The sequence below is a fragment of the Podarcis cretensis genome (genome assembly GCF_951804945.1).
Source record: "Podarcis cretensis genome assembly, chromosome: 3".
NCBI lineage: Eukaryota > Metazoa > Chordata > Lepidosauria > Squamata > Lacertidae > Podarcis > Podarcis cretensis.
The window spans coordinates 4,847,888-4,862,956 of record NC_137172.1 but is presented as its reverse complement, the minus strand read 5'-3'; the positions used below and the strand labels follow the sequence as shown (position 1 = coordinate 4,862,956).

Here is a 15,069-nt window from a genome sequence, read left to right as displayed (position 1 = left end):
TCGACAGAGAATTCTAAAAAATTAACAGAGTTGACAACAAGGTTGGATGTGAATACGGCTAGTGTTGCATCGAACACAGATTCTATAAATAGATTAATTCAGGAAAGTTCAGAAACACGAAAGATTGCAGAAAGTGCAAAAATAACGGCTGAAGAGACAAGGGAAAAATTTGGGCCTATTATTAAAAAAGTGAATGAGCATGATGCAGCCCTCTCCTTACTGGAACTTCAACGTAAAGAGAAGAATTTAAAATTTAGATTGGTGCCTGAAGGGGAAGGGGACAACCTTGTGAAATTTCTCACAGAGAACATCATAACTTTTTGGCAGGAGGAATGGGAGGAAGATGAGGAACTTGAGATAATATCAGCCTTTCGACTGGGTAGAAGGCAGGACAAAAAACCAAGGGACTGCCTAATTACATTGAGATCAAAAGAAGAAAGAGATAGAATATTGAATTTGCATTATCAAAAGGCATTGGTGATCCAAAATTGTCAGATACAGATTTTTAAGGACATTCCTAAATACATTTTAGAGGTGAGAACATATTACAAGAGTTTAGTAGACCTGCTGAAGAAAAACACTATACCATTCAGATGGGAATTTCCACAAGGATTGTCCTTTAACTTCAATGGAAGGAAGATTAAAATAAAAACAATTCAGGACAAAGAACTATTTCTAGAGAAGTATCTGGAGGATCTGCAGAAAGGAACCGTGGAGGAGAGGGAACCACCCGATATAGCAAATTTGTCATTTGGACTTTCACTACCACCATCGGAGGAAGAGCAGAAGCTTGGAGCAGTTGGAGGAACAGCTACCTAAATACAAAATGTCTCTGCAACTCCTTAGTTGGAACTGTAATGGTTTGAACCTTCCTCGGAAAAGAAGACAGGTTTTTCACATTTTGAAGAAAGAACAATTAGACATAATATGTTTGCAAGAAACCCATATTGCCAGGATACACAGGAAATTATTAATAAATAAGAGACTCGGTCAAGAATTCATCTCATCAGACAAAGTAAAGAAAAGAGGTGTGGTGATCTATGCAAAGGAAAAGTTGGCTCCAAAATTAATATTTAAAGATGAACAAGGAAGATACCTGGCAATTGAAATACAAATTCAAGGAGAAAAGATATTAATTGTGGGAGTTTATGCCCCAAATGAAGGGAAGGCTGAATTTTTTAGGAAGTTGCATGAGACATTAGTTGACTTTTTAGATTATAAAATCCTAATGATGGGAGATATGAATGGAGTTGTCTCAACAAACATGGACAAAGCACAGAGACAAGTGATCTCGAAAGAAGGGAGACTACCAAGGATCTTTTTTGAAATGACTGAAACAATGGACTTGATTGACATTTGGAGAACAAAGAATCCTTTAGAGAGAGAGGGAACTTTCTTCTCAGAAGCAAAAATGACATGGACAAGAATAGACCAAATTTGGATTTCTAGTAGTCTGGCGTCAAGAACAAAAAAAGTAGAAATCTGCCCAAAAACGTGCTCCGACCATAATGCGGTCAAGATGGAGATGAAATTAACAACAACTGGTTCCTTTAGATGGAGAATGAATGACACCCTATTCAAGGACGAAGAGATCCATAAGAAGGCCCTTAAAACATTAAAAGACTACTTTGAGATCAACAGGAAAACAGATGTGGAAAAAAGAATAATTTGGGATGCAAGCAAAGCCGTGATGCGAGGTTTCCTAATTCAACAAAATTCTATTAAGAGGAAGCAACAAAATGAAAAGAAGGAAAAAATTTTAGAAAAAATAAAAGAAGGAGAGAAGAAGTTGAGGTCCAAACCAAAGTCTCATGAGATTTTGAGAGAAATAAAGTTTCATCAGATGCAATACATGGAACTCATGAACCAACAAATAGAATGGAAGATAAAGCAAATGAGACAAAAAACTTTTGAATCAGCGGATAAATGTGGGAAACTTCTGTCATGGCAATTGAAAAAAAGGCAGAAAATGAATACGGTAACAAGTTTAGAAATGGATGGAAAGATTATCCACAAACCCAACGAGATCAACAATTGTTTTCAAAGCTTTTTTAAGAAATTGTATGCACAAGGGCCAACTAACGAGCAAGAAATAGAAAAATACGGTTTACCAAAAATATCAGAACAAAGTAAAAGGATCTTAAACGAGGAAATAACAGAACAAGAAATAGAGGGTGCCATCCAAAATATGAAATTGGGAAAATCACCAGGACCAGATGGCCTGACGGCCAAATACTACAAAATGCTGAAAGAATGGCTGATACAACCATTGAAGGAAGTTTGCAATGAAATTTTGAAGGGGAAAAAGGCACCTGAATCGTGGAAAGAGGCTTTCATCTCACTTATACCGAAAACAGAGACTGAGAAGAACCAAGTTAAAAACTACCGCCCTATATCTTTACTCAATGTGGATTACAAAATTTTTGCAGACATTTTGGCAAAAAGATTGAAAAGAGTGTTGGCAGAAGAGATTCATAAGGACCAAACAGGCTTTCTCCCAGGTAGACATATGTCAGACAATGTGAGGAACATTATAGACATTTTGGAGCTGCTGGACGTTGACATTAATAGGAAAGCAGTTTTGATTTTTGTGGACGCGGAGAAAGCCTTTGACAACATTTGTTGGACTTTTATGAAAAAGAATCTCCAAGGGATGGGGGTAGGACAAGGTTTTGAAAACGGTATAGGTGCAATATACTCTCAACAAAAGGCCAAATTAATTGTAAATAATGTGGTAACAGAAGAAATACCTATAGAAAAAGGTACACGACAGGGCTGCCCAATATCCCCTTTGCTTTTTATATCGGTCCTGGAGGTTTTGTTAAACATGATTAGAAAGGACCAGTTGGTTAAAGGAGTTCAGGTCGGAGTTAGACATTATAAATTAAGAGCATTTGCAGATGACCTAGTATTGACTTTGCAACAGCCAGACACTAGTACTAAAAGAGTATTAGAACTAATTGAAACATTTGGTCGAGTAGCAGGTTTTAAATTGAATAGACAAAAAACGAAAGTGTTGGAAAAAAATTTAACAATGGAAGAAAGAGAGAGTTTTCAGAATGAAACAGGTTTGGAAATTACAAAAAGGGTAAAATGACTCCCATTTTCTGTATCCTCCAGCTATTATGGATAATCACCCAATGGAGATTATGTATTTGGTTTTGTTGCGTTTTTATATTTATTATTATTATTATTATTATTATTATTATTATTATTATTTATCATTTATACCCTGCCCATCTGGCTGGGCTTCCCTAGCCACTCTGGGCGGCTTCCCAACAAAATTTAAAATACTACATCAAACATTAAAAGCTTCGCTAAACAGGGCTGCCTTCAGATGTCTTCTAAAAGTCTGGTAGTTGTTGTTCTCTTTGACATCTGGTGGGAGGGCATTCCATAGGGCGGGTACCACCACCAAGAAGGCCCTCTGCCTGCTTCCCTGTATCTTGGCTTCTTGCAGTGAGGGAACTGCCAGAAGGCCCTCAGCGCTGGACCTCAGTGTCTGGGTAGAATGATGGGGGTGGAGAGGCTCCTTCAGATATACTGGACCGAAGCTGTTTAGGGCTTTCAAGGTCAGCACCAACACTTTGAATTGTGCTTGGAAACGTACTGGGAGCCAATGTAGGTCTTTCAAGACCAGTGTTATGTGGTCTCGGCGGCCACTCCCAATCACCAGTCTAGCTGCCGCGTTCTGGATTAGTTGTAGTTTCCAGGTCACCTTCAAAGGTAGCCCCATGTAGAGCGCATTGCAGTAGTCCAAGCGGGAGATAACCAGAGCATGCACCACTCTGGCAAAGCAGTCCGCAGGCAGGTAGGGTCTCAGCCTGTGTACCAGATGGAGCTGGTAAACAGCTTCCCTGGACACGGATTTGACCTGGGCCTCCATGGACAGTTGTGAGTCCAGAATGACTTTTGCTCGAAGCCGCCCAGAATGGCTGGGGAAACCCAGTCAGATGGGCAGCATACGAATAACAAAACAACAACGAATATTATTGTTATTACGACTTGGGAAAGTGCACATTTTCCCTCTCCATAAAAAGATCAGCTGGCGACTGTGCAAAGCCGCCCGTTGTTGTGCATATTAACGACCCAAGTTGCATAACCTTGTAACATACATGACAAGTTCGACATAGTGCCATTGCGAGGCAGGTTATTGATGATCTCAGAGGAGCTCAAGGATCAGGTTGCTGGGCTATTGAAAGGAAAACTAAAATATCGCCACTCTTCCGTAATAAATGCATATTGATTGAAAGTCATAACGGTATTGAGTGTTTAGTGACTCAAGCTGAAAGGTTGTGTTTGGGTCAGTGTCTGGCAATCACTGTTTCTGGGCTATTTTATGTCCCTCTTTTTACTTGACATGCTGTTTTTGTTTGAATGTTAAATATAGTACAAAAGGATATATTGAGTAAGTATTATCATTCACTAACTCAAGCTAGTAAGTGATACAGCAGAGCATGTTCCGCTCAATATAGCTGGAAACTAGTTTGCAGATCCGTTTGAATCTGTTAGTTAATATTATTCCCGGTGTCCCCTTTGATCTTAGAAGAATAAAGACATGAGAGTCTGTCTGAGTAAAGTAACAAATAGTTTACTCACATTTCAGTTCACGATTTGATCCCGGAAAGGCAGGCTTTCCTAAATAGTTGCACAAAGAAACTCTTGAGTTAATCTCATATGGAGACTGAACTCGTGTGCTGGCTGAGAACCAGCAAACATAAAAATTACATTTAGAGAGCAAAATGCCTGCAGGAGAGCAGCATGGCAGCAAAAGACAGAGCAAGACAACAGCAGTGTCAGGACGAACTAGACTGGGAAAATGGCTCTTTTATGGAGTCAGCCAGAGCCACCCCATCTCCCAAGTCACATGCAGAGAGAGAAGAATAAAATAGAATAGAATATTTATACCCCACCCATCTGGCTGGGTTTCCCCAGCCACTCTGGGCGGCATCCAACAAAGTATTAAAATACAGTAGTCTGTTAAACATTAAAAGCTTCCCTAAAGAGGGCTGCCTTCAGATGTCTTCTAAAAATCTGGTAGTTGTTCTTCTCTTTGACATCTGGTGGGAGGGCATTCCACAGGGCGGGTGCCACTACCGAGAAGGCCCTCTGCCTGGTTCCCTGTAACTTGGCTTCTTGCAGCGAGGGAACCGCCAGACGGCCCTCGGCGCTGGACTGCGGCGTCCAGGCAGAATGATGGGGGTGGAAACGCTCCTTCAGATATACTGGACCAAGGCCGTTTAGGGCTTTGAGAGTCAGCACCAACACTTTGAATTGTGCTTGGAAACGTACTGGGAGCCAATGTAGGTCTTTCAAGACCGGTGTTATGTGTTCTCGGCGGCTGCTCTCAGTCACCAGTCTAGCTGCCGCATTCTGAAGCTCCAGACCAGTGGAACAGGAAGTTACGCCGACTGGATGTCCCCTCTAGGGAAGCAGGGAATGTTGCATTTGAAGAAGAGAAGAAGAGGAGTTTGGATTTGATATCCTGCTTTATCACTACCCGAAGTAGTCTCAAAGCGGCTAACATTCTCCTTTCCCTTCCTCTCCCACAACAAACACTCTGTGAGGTGAGTGGGGCTGAGAGACTTCAGAGAAGAGTGACTAGCCCAAGGTCACCCGGCAGCTGCATGTGGAGGAGCGGAGACGCGAACCCGGTTCACCAGATTACGAGTCCACTGCTCTTAACCACTACACCATACTGACATCCATTTGACTTCACCAATGGATTACATCCCACCGTTTTCGGTTTGCAAAATGCTCCAGCAAGTTCCCAAGGAGTTGCAGTGGCTCTCTTGACATTCCCCTGTTGCCGATGTCGGTTCCCCTTTCATCTCTGCATGCCTCTAGGCTGAAGCCTCACAAGCAGATGGGGCTGCGAGGGGCCGGGCCTCGAAAGCCCCCGGATTTCATTCCCTGCGTGTCTTGCCTCGGGCGGGAGATCGCCGCCAAAGAGCGGCATTTCAATATCATCTTTAATTCTATTAAATCTGTAAAGGTTAGCTTTAAAAAGCAGCTATTCGAGTTGCATATTAAGTATGCACAATAACCCATTTCATGAGGCTGGAGAGGCACACTCGACGCAGTTCCCAGCCCGGGTCTGTGGCATTAATTACGTGGCTCCTTTCTGGGAGTCAAGAGGTAGCTTAGAGTTAACCTTCAGGAAACAATAACCAGCGATTGGTGGGCATCTAGCACTAGACTAGAATTTATTGAGTTAGTCTGCAGAGCATCTCAAAAGAGCAAAGAATTAAATTCAGAACTTCAAAGTATGCATAAACATAGTTTCGTATCAGTAATAAAATGAAACGGAAGTAAAATAGGGGAGATATACACATCTTAATGTGTAGATACTCTCAGAACCTGGAAGCTCCACAACGGTTGGGGGAAATAGATTTCAAATTTATTTGTTTTTCTGTGGCTGCCCTCCAGGTCACGTAACAGATTATTTATAAGCAACTGAAAGCTTAGTTTTTATTACACATTCCAGGACTTCTTGTTCTTTAGCAAGGGATCTAGGTAGCTTTCTCCCATATCAGAATAATGCAGAAGTTCAAGAATATTGTGGGGAACCCCCCCCCCCAAAAAAAACGGCTGCTCCAAAAAAATACCTTCGGCTCACTCTAAGCGCTGGTTTGCATCCCAAAAGGTAGGGTACAAATTTAAGAAGCATAAACAGGTATGCAGACAGTGAGCAACAGAACTATAAAAAGGGAAGTCTTTGAATCGAAGAGACAAAAGGCTCTCCATTTACATGATGGAAACTCTGTAGCCCATCTTATAATTCAGAGCGGATTTTGTACTGACGAAACAGAAATCGGCTAAATTCTAGTTTGCATATCATAGACTTAAAGAATTGTAGAGTTGGAAGGGACCCAAAGGGTTGTGGAGTCCACGCCCCCTGCCTCCAGTAATACAGGAATTTATTTATTTGTTTGTTTGTTTGTCCAAAATATTTCTTTTTAAAAATAATGATGATATTTATTAAGTTTTCCATTTTAACAGTCCAATATAAACCACTGGCGTGCTTTCGAACTGCTAGGTTGGCAGGAGCTGGGACAGAGCAACGGGAGCTCACCCCATCACGGGGATTCGAACCGCCGACCTTCTGATCAGCAAGCCCAAAAGGCTCAGTGGTTGAGACCACAGCGCCACCTGCGTCCCTATAAGGGATCTAGATAGCTATCCCCAATTTCAGAATAAAGCAGAAGTTCAATAATATAGTGGGGGGAATCCTCCCAAACTACTGCTCCCAAAAAATATATTTTCAGCTCACTCTTAGCGCTGCTTTGCATAAAGTGCCTTTGCGCATGGCCACCTCTTCGTTGTCATGGTCGGGCTTCCAAACACGCCAGCGTCTCTCTGCACCTGCGGTTGACTTCTCCCATGCTGCTTCTGCCAGCCATCTCCGCCCTGCCTCTGTCGGCCCCTGTGCTCCGATGTCTACCCATTAACAAAACCTTTTGGGGGACCACAGGAGCTAGAATCATAGAATTGCCTTTCCGGTGGGCAGTTTGGACCTGGGGGGGGGGGTTCCTTCCAGCTTTGCAGTTCCATGATTCACCATGCATAATTTTGCACACCTCTGTAAGTCTATGTTAGACTTGGAAAGATCTTTGCTCTGAACTGGCCAGGCGCCCTTTTGCGTTACGTTCTCTAGAGTTGAACTGCCACGGTTTTGTCAGTCTATGGGCGATAAGTGAGTTTGTGTGTCCATGTCCACATCTGGGCAGGTGTGTCTCCCTCTCACGCCCAACAGCTGGAGACTCACCCATCTCCATGTACCCGTGGACACCCTTCTCAGCTGTGGCTCTGCCTGGTCTTTTGGATCCACGGGGTTTACCAGAAGGAGAGACTGGGGGAATGAAGTTTACGGATTAAAAATAGAAGCCACATTTTCCATTTGGCAAGTCGCAAACAACACTAAGTGCACATCATAAATTTTAGCATTGTTGCTGGAACTGATGTTACCGTAAATCACATTAGTTGAAAACGCCTCGTGCGAAATGAGATTCGGGCAGATGCGGCAGCCAATAAGTTTAATCAGCGCAGCCAGTTTTCTGTTTGAAGGGGGCGTGTTCTGTCCCCTTTCCTGATTCCTGTGAGAGAGGTAGCAGTGGTGGTTGATGGAGATGATGGAGTATTTATTTATTAATTCTTTTAAAACATTTATATGCCTCCTTTCTGAGTGGGCACTCTTTCACAAGGCAATTTCTTTGAGTATACAACAGCAACAATAATAATAAAGTCTTCCCCCACCCCATGCCAGGAAGCTCAAAACATGCCGTTCATTTTGTATATTGGTTTAACAAGATGTGTGGATGATTTAATCACACACATATGGAGGCATTAAAATTCCCACTAAAGTGATTGTTCTGTCAAGCCAAGCATTTCGATTTGCCAGACAGAATGAGCCCCCTTTCTGCCCCCTCCCCACTGTTCTGGGGGGGGTTCTCCTGACCCCCTTGAGGCAATTCGGGGGGGGGGATGCAGTGGGAAGAGAAGGAGGGAAGCCCCATTGCACAAGGCTTCCGCTGGCAAGACTCATTCCGCAAACCCTGCCCATGTTTCACCCAGAATAGTATTTTTAAAAACCCATTAGAAAATACCAGTGAAATCAACAGACCTTAAAAAACAGGTAGACATAACGAGTATCAAAATAGCTAGACATCACCTTGCCAACAAAGGTCCATATAGTTAAAGCTATGGTTTTCCCAGTAGTGATGTAAGGAAGTGAGAGCTGGACCATAACGAAGGCTGATCACCGAAGAATTGATGCTTTTGAATTCTGGTGCTGGAGGAGACTCTTGAGAGTCCCGTGGACTGCAAGAAGATCAAACCGATCCATTCTGAAGGAAATCAGCCCTGAGTGCTCACTGGAAGGACAGATCCTGAAGCTGAGGCTCCAAGACTTTGGCCACCTCATGAGAAGAGAAGACTCCCTGGAAAAGACCCTGATGTTGGGAAAGATGGGGGGCACAAGGAGAAGGGGACGACAGAGGACGAGATGGTGGGACAGTGTTCTCGAAGCTACCAGCATGAGTTTGACCAAACTGCGGGAGGCAGTGGAAGACAGGAGTGCCTGGCGTGCTCTGGTCCATGGGGGAAACGAAGAGTCGGACACGACTAAACGACTAAACAACAACAGATCTGTGTTTGCATTCAACAGTGGTGGTACATTTTATCTAGAAGATCTTGTGACCATGTGTGGTCCCATGGGTAAGATTGTCTCCAGCAGCAAATCTTGGGTGGGGCATTGCAGGAGGGAGAGATATTTTCCCTTCCTTCCTCTCTGGTTCAGATCCCAATATGTTTCCTATGCCTTTTCAAAAGCAGATTTGCTTTTGCAGTCTTGCTTTTGTGAGTGAAGGCAGAGGGATGGAGGGTGCAAATGTGCGATCGAATTAACAAACGAGTTAAAAATGGCATCAGGGGAGGAGCTGGCAAACTCTAAAGTTGTGGATGCAGAGTTAAATTGTGCATATTCGATAATCAGTTGGGAAATGTATTTGCAGTCCTTGCTATAAAACGAGGCTTCCAGAGGACTAAGCAAGAAAATTTATTACCGCAAAAAAGACATCCCCCCAAAATAAGACCTAGAGCATCTTTGGGAGCAAAAATTAATATAAGGCACTGTCTTATTTTCGGGGACACAGTATATGTACAGTCAAACCTCGGTTCCCGAACGCCTCTGTTTTGGAACGTTTTGGCTCCTGAGCGCCAAAAACCCAGAAGTAACTGCTCTGGTTTCCAAACAATTTTTGGAAGCTGAACAGCCGCATTTTTCATTTTTTCCCATTGACATTGCAGCCAGCCCATTGAGCCTCGATTTTCAAACTTTACGGAAACCAAACAGTCTTCTGGAACGGAATAAGTTTGAAAACCAAGGTTCCACTGTATTTGGTGAAGGGCAGGATATACAGTAAATATCAAAAATAATAAAGTGGAGGGAGTTGTAGTTCCCTCTTGCTGTTCTGGCTTCTGGGATTCAGAATATTTTTTTTCTTGTTTTCCTCCTCCAAAAACTTGGTGCGTCTTATGGCTGGGTGTGTCTTATAGAGCGAAAAATACAGTATTTGGTTGTTCCCTGTGAGAACAGGAGACAAGCCATGCCAGTGGTGCACACCCTCAAACGTGCATGGCTCCCTGAATTCAGAAAGCTGGACAGCTGCTGATTACAGTGAAAAAAATATTGGAATACTCTAAATTATCGGTGGACTGAGAGGGGCTCGGCAAGGTGACCCGTAGCCCAGGGAGCGCACTCTGTCTTACTGACGTCTTGCTGAGGCAGTAAAGAACTCAGCAGGGTTGATAGCATTAATTGATAATTACGGCCAGTTCATTGATTGGAACTTGATCGATCAGGAAGATTGCAAGGTGGAAAAGTGGGCTTTTTATTCCTTAAGAATCATATCTGTCCCACCCCAGAGCCTCTAGGTATTAGACGCTCCCTCCTCGCCCCATAGTTTGGTGAGTTTCTTCAGACTCCAGACTCCTGTTTAATTTCAGTGGGATTCCAAAAGTTGAGCAGGTGGAGGGGGAGTTGGTGTCTAGGTCCAGAGACCCCGGGTGTGCAGATTTCAAAAATCACGCATTCTGTCTTTTAAATTATTTTTATGCATAGACCTAGGTTTGGAAGGGACGTCTGTGGTCGTTTAGACCAGGGGTCAGCAACCTTTTTCAGCTGTGGGCCGGTCCACCATCCCTCAGACCATGTGGTGGGCCGGACTATGTTTTTTTTTTTGGTGGGGGGGGGAAATGAACGAATTCCTATGCCCCACAAATAACCCAGAGGTGCATTTTAAATAAAAGCACAAATTCTACTCATGTAAAAACACCAGGCAGGCCCCACAAATAACCCAGAGATGCATTTTAAATAAAAGGACACATTCTACTCATGTAAAAACACACTGATTCCCGGACTGTCTGCGGGCCGGATTTAGAAGGCGATTGGGCCACATCCGGCCCCCAGGCCTTAGTTTGCCTACCCATGGTCCAGACCAGCGGTTCTCAACCTGTGGGTCCCCAGATGTTGTGTGACTACAACTCCCATCACCCCTGAGCTCTGGCCTTGCTAGCTAGGGCTGATGGGAGTTGTAGTTCAACAATATCTGGGGACCCGCAAGTTGAAAAAGGCTGGTCTAGACCAAGCAGGGTTCCCGTCCTCTTGCAAAGCGTCCTTTCCCTACCCGCCAACTTTCTGTTTGGCCTGTCACAGATTTCCACAGTCTGGAGTTTCTGGAGGCGGCCGCGAGCAGAGCAGCTGCTTCTGACCGCCCCCGCCCCCCCATTGCGAGTTCAGGAGCGAATCTGTAGAAATAAGGACGCCGCAATTAATGCAACCTGCTCTCGTATTCAAGTGCGTTTCTCAGAAGGTACATCAAATAATTGAAAGAACTTCCTGCTCTCTAATTAGTCAGATTGAATTAATTTGGCATAATAGGATTCTTTGCGTAACTCGTGGGTTGGCTTCCGATGGAAGGGGGCCTTTCTGATTAAGCTGTTTATGCGCTGCTTAAGATTTACGAGGAGGGGGAATCTGTTGGACTGATGGCACCTCTTAGCATCTCTGAGGTTTTTTTTTTTGGGGGGGGTCGTGTGAACAGAAAGGCCCCTTCTCTTTTAACCCCTTTGGTCTCGACTCCCAGCTACTGCTGCTGCTTCTCCTGGTTTTGAATCCGTGGGGAATCCAGGCAGGGAAGTTTGGGGCTACAGCGCACACCAGCTCCAAACTCATAACAGTGTGTTTGTAGTCAGTTTCACCTGGCAGGTATGCCATGCTGTGGAAGATGGAAGGGCGTTGTCTCTTTGCGAACCTCCTTATAGAATTAGAATCTCCTATTATTATTATATGCCTGTTGTCTTTGTCCATGGAGTTTTCTTGGCAGGGATACTGGAGTGGCTTGCCGGTTCCTCCTCCAGGTGGATCACGTTTGGTCAAAACTCTCCACTATGACCTGTCCCTCTTGGGTGCCCTGCCCTGCACAGAATAGTTCATAGCTTCTCTGAGTTATTCAAGCCCCTTTGCCACGGCAAGGCAGTGATCCATGAAGGGATCCCTTTGCCACGGCAAGGCAGTGAATTATGGTGCTAGAGGAGACTCTTGAGAGTCCCATGGACTGCAAGAAGATCAAACCTCTCCATTCTGAAGGAAATCAGCCCTGAGTGCTCACTGGAAGGACAGATCCTGAAGCTGAGGCTCCAAGACTTTGGCCACCTCAGGAGAAGAGAAGACTCCCTGGAAAAGACCCTGATGTTGGGAAAGATGGAGGGCACAAGGAGAAGGGGACGACAGAGGACGAGATGGTGGGACAGTGTTCTTGAAGCTACCAGCATGAGTTTGGCCAAACTGAGGGAGGCAGTGGGAGACAGAAGTGCCTGGCGTGCTCTGGTCCATGGGGTCACGAAGAGTCAGACACGACTAAACGACAAAACAAAAACAAAATTATTATTATTATTATTATTATTATTATTATTATTATCCCCAGCCACCCTGGGTGGCTTCCAGCAAAATATTAAAATACAATAATTCATCAAATATTAAAAGCTTCCCCAAACAGGGCTGCCTTCAGATGTCTTCTAAAAGTCAGATAGTTGTTTATTTCCTTGACATCTGATGGGAGGGCATTCCACAGGGTGGGTGCCACCACCGAGAAGGCCGTCTTCCTGGTTCCCTGTAACCTCACTTCTCGCAGTGGGGGAACCGCCAGAAGGCCCTCGGAGCTGGATCTCAGTGTCCTGGCTGAGCGATGGGGGTGGAGACGTTCCTTCAGGTATATTGGGGCGTTTAGGACTTTCAAGGTCAGCACCAACACTTTGCATTGTGCTCGGAAATGTACTGGGAGCCAATGTAGGTCTTTCAAGACCGGTGTTATGTGCTCTCGGTGGCCGCTCCCAGTCACCAGTCTAGCTGCCGCATTCTGCATTAAGGTGGTACCTTGGGTTTACAGATGCTTCAGGCTACATACGCTTCAGGTTACAGACTCCGCTAACCCAGAAATAGTACCTCAGGTTAAGAACTTTGCTTCAGGAAGAGAACAGAAATCGGGCTCCGGTGGCGCGGCAGCAGCAGGAGGCCCCATTAGCTAAAGTGGTGCTTCAGGTTAAGAACAGTTTCAGGTTAAGAACAGACCTCCAGAACGAATTAAGTTCTTAACCCGAGGTACCACTGTAATTGCAGTTTCCGAGTCACCTTCAAAGGGAGCCCCACGTAGAGAACATTGCAGTAGACCAAGCGGGAGATAACCAGAGCATGCACCACTCTAGCAAGACAGTCCAGAATAATGCTGTGTTTGGCTGCCTGTGTGTTTAGGGTTGTCTTTCTTTCTTTCCCTCCTTACAGCCTGTCCCGAGGATTATGGTCCAGTCTGCCAGTGTTGATGCCACCGCAGCAAAAGTGAAGCAGGTAAGCCCTTGGCGAGGTTCTTTTTCATCCTGCTCTTTCATCTGTGACCTGGGTAGCCCCTTGCGGAGATCTCACCTTTGCCGCAGGCTCACTCAGCGGTCAAAAGCTGCTGACCTCTCGCCCCGGAAAGTCCCCCTTCCACGCATATTCTGTGGGTGACAAGGCTGACCCAACCCCCTGTGTTTGCTGGAGGCAACCTCCGCGCTTGTCTTCATACAGTGGTGCCCCGCAAGACGAACGCCTCGCAAGACGGAAAACCCGCTAGACGAAAGGGTTTTCCGTTTTGGAGGTGCTTCGCAAAACGAATTTCCTATGGGCTTGCTTTGTAAGACGAAAATGTATTGCGAGTTCCTGCGGGGTTTTTTTCCTCCCCCCCCCCTTTCCTAAGCCGCTAAGCTGCTTATCTGCTTATCCACTAAGCCGATAAGCCGCTAATAGCGCTAATCCGCTAAGCCGTCAATGGGCTTGCTTCGCAAGACGAAAAAACTGCTAGACGAAGAGACTCGCGGAACGGATTAATTTCATCTGGCGAGGCACCACTGTATTCCTCTGGGTTAGCAGAAGCATCTTCCTGGTCCTCTCCGCCAGTGCTAGATTTACGTATAAGCTAAACAGGCTATAGCTTAGGGCCCCGCTCTCTTGGGGGCCCCAAAAAATTTAAAGGGGGAAAAACCTGGATGTACATTTCCAAAATATTACATAAAAAACAAATCAAATAAAACCTAGATACAGCAACAGTGTTTTGTGTTGTGTAGGCTCCTATGATGTAAGTAATGGACCCCGCCTGCTAGCCTGCTCCCTAAAATATCACTGGTTTGCTCATTTCTATATATAGGGTGCCTACATTCTGCTGTTTATGATTATTAGTAGTTTGCACCATATATTTACACCTATTATTATTTCATGTTCTAGCAAGTTTCTAGAGACTAGATTATGAGTCTTTATAAATTGTGTTTCTAAAGGAACTTTTGTCATTGCCAAATACCAAGGTGTTTGCATTATTAAGTTTGCTATGAATGAAAAATCATTTTACGTTAGAGCTTAATAATTATTTCACTATTAATATACTTCTTCTTAATGGTATTTCACTATTAATATACTTCTTAATTGCATTTCAGTTCAACAATCACTTGGATAAAATACATATTTTGTAATGTGCAAATAGCTTTAGATACGCATTAAAGGTAAAGGGACCCCTGACCATTAGGTCCAGTCATGACCAACTCTGGGGTTGCAGCGCTCATCTCGCTTTACTGGCCGAGGGAGCCGGCATACAGCTTTCGGGTCATGTGGCCAGCATGACTAAGCCGCTTCTGGCGAACCAGAGCAGCGCACGGAAACGCCGTTTACCTTCCCACCGGAGCGGTACCTATTTATGTACTTGCACTTTGACCTGCTTTCGAACTGCTAGGTTGGCAGGAGCAGGGACCGAGCAACAGGAGCTCATCCCGTCGTGGGGATTTGAACCACCGACCTTCTGATCGGCAAGCCGTAGGCTCTGTGGTTTAACCCACAGCGCCGCCCACGTCCCTTCTAGATATGCATCAGGTCCATAAATTACCATATAGCATATATTCAACACAAGAAACAGCGACAATTTGTTGTTGACAGCTTGACATATATAGGGCCCCATTGCCTTCAGTAGCTTAGGGCTTCATCAAACCCAA

At 44.6% G+C, this 15,069-nt stretch overlaps 1 protein-coding gene and 1 long non-coding RNA gene across 3 annotated transcripts in view; one reads left to right on the top strand and one right to left on the bottom strand.

Moving 5' to 3' along the window:
* Positions 1–15,069, bottom strand: part of LOC307211971 — a 202,371-nt gene that overhangs the window by 159,077 nt on the left and 28,225 nt on the right. The window lies entirely within an intron of this gene.
* The window catches only part of KIF13B (kinesin family member 13B), a 203,807-nt gene that overhangs the window by 178,360 nt on the left and 10,378 nt on the right, over positions 1–15,069 (top strand). For both annotated transcript variants that reach the window (XM_079968398.1, XM_079968397.1), the window contains one exon: positions 13,340–13,402. In XM_079968398.1, coding sequence (XP_079824524.1) covers positions 13,340–13,402 — 63 coding nt within the window. The remainder of the gene's footprint in view (positions 1–13,339; positions 13,403–15,069) is intronic.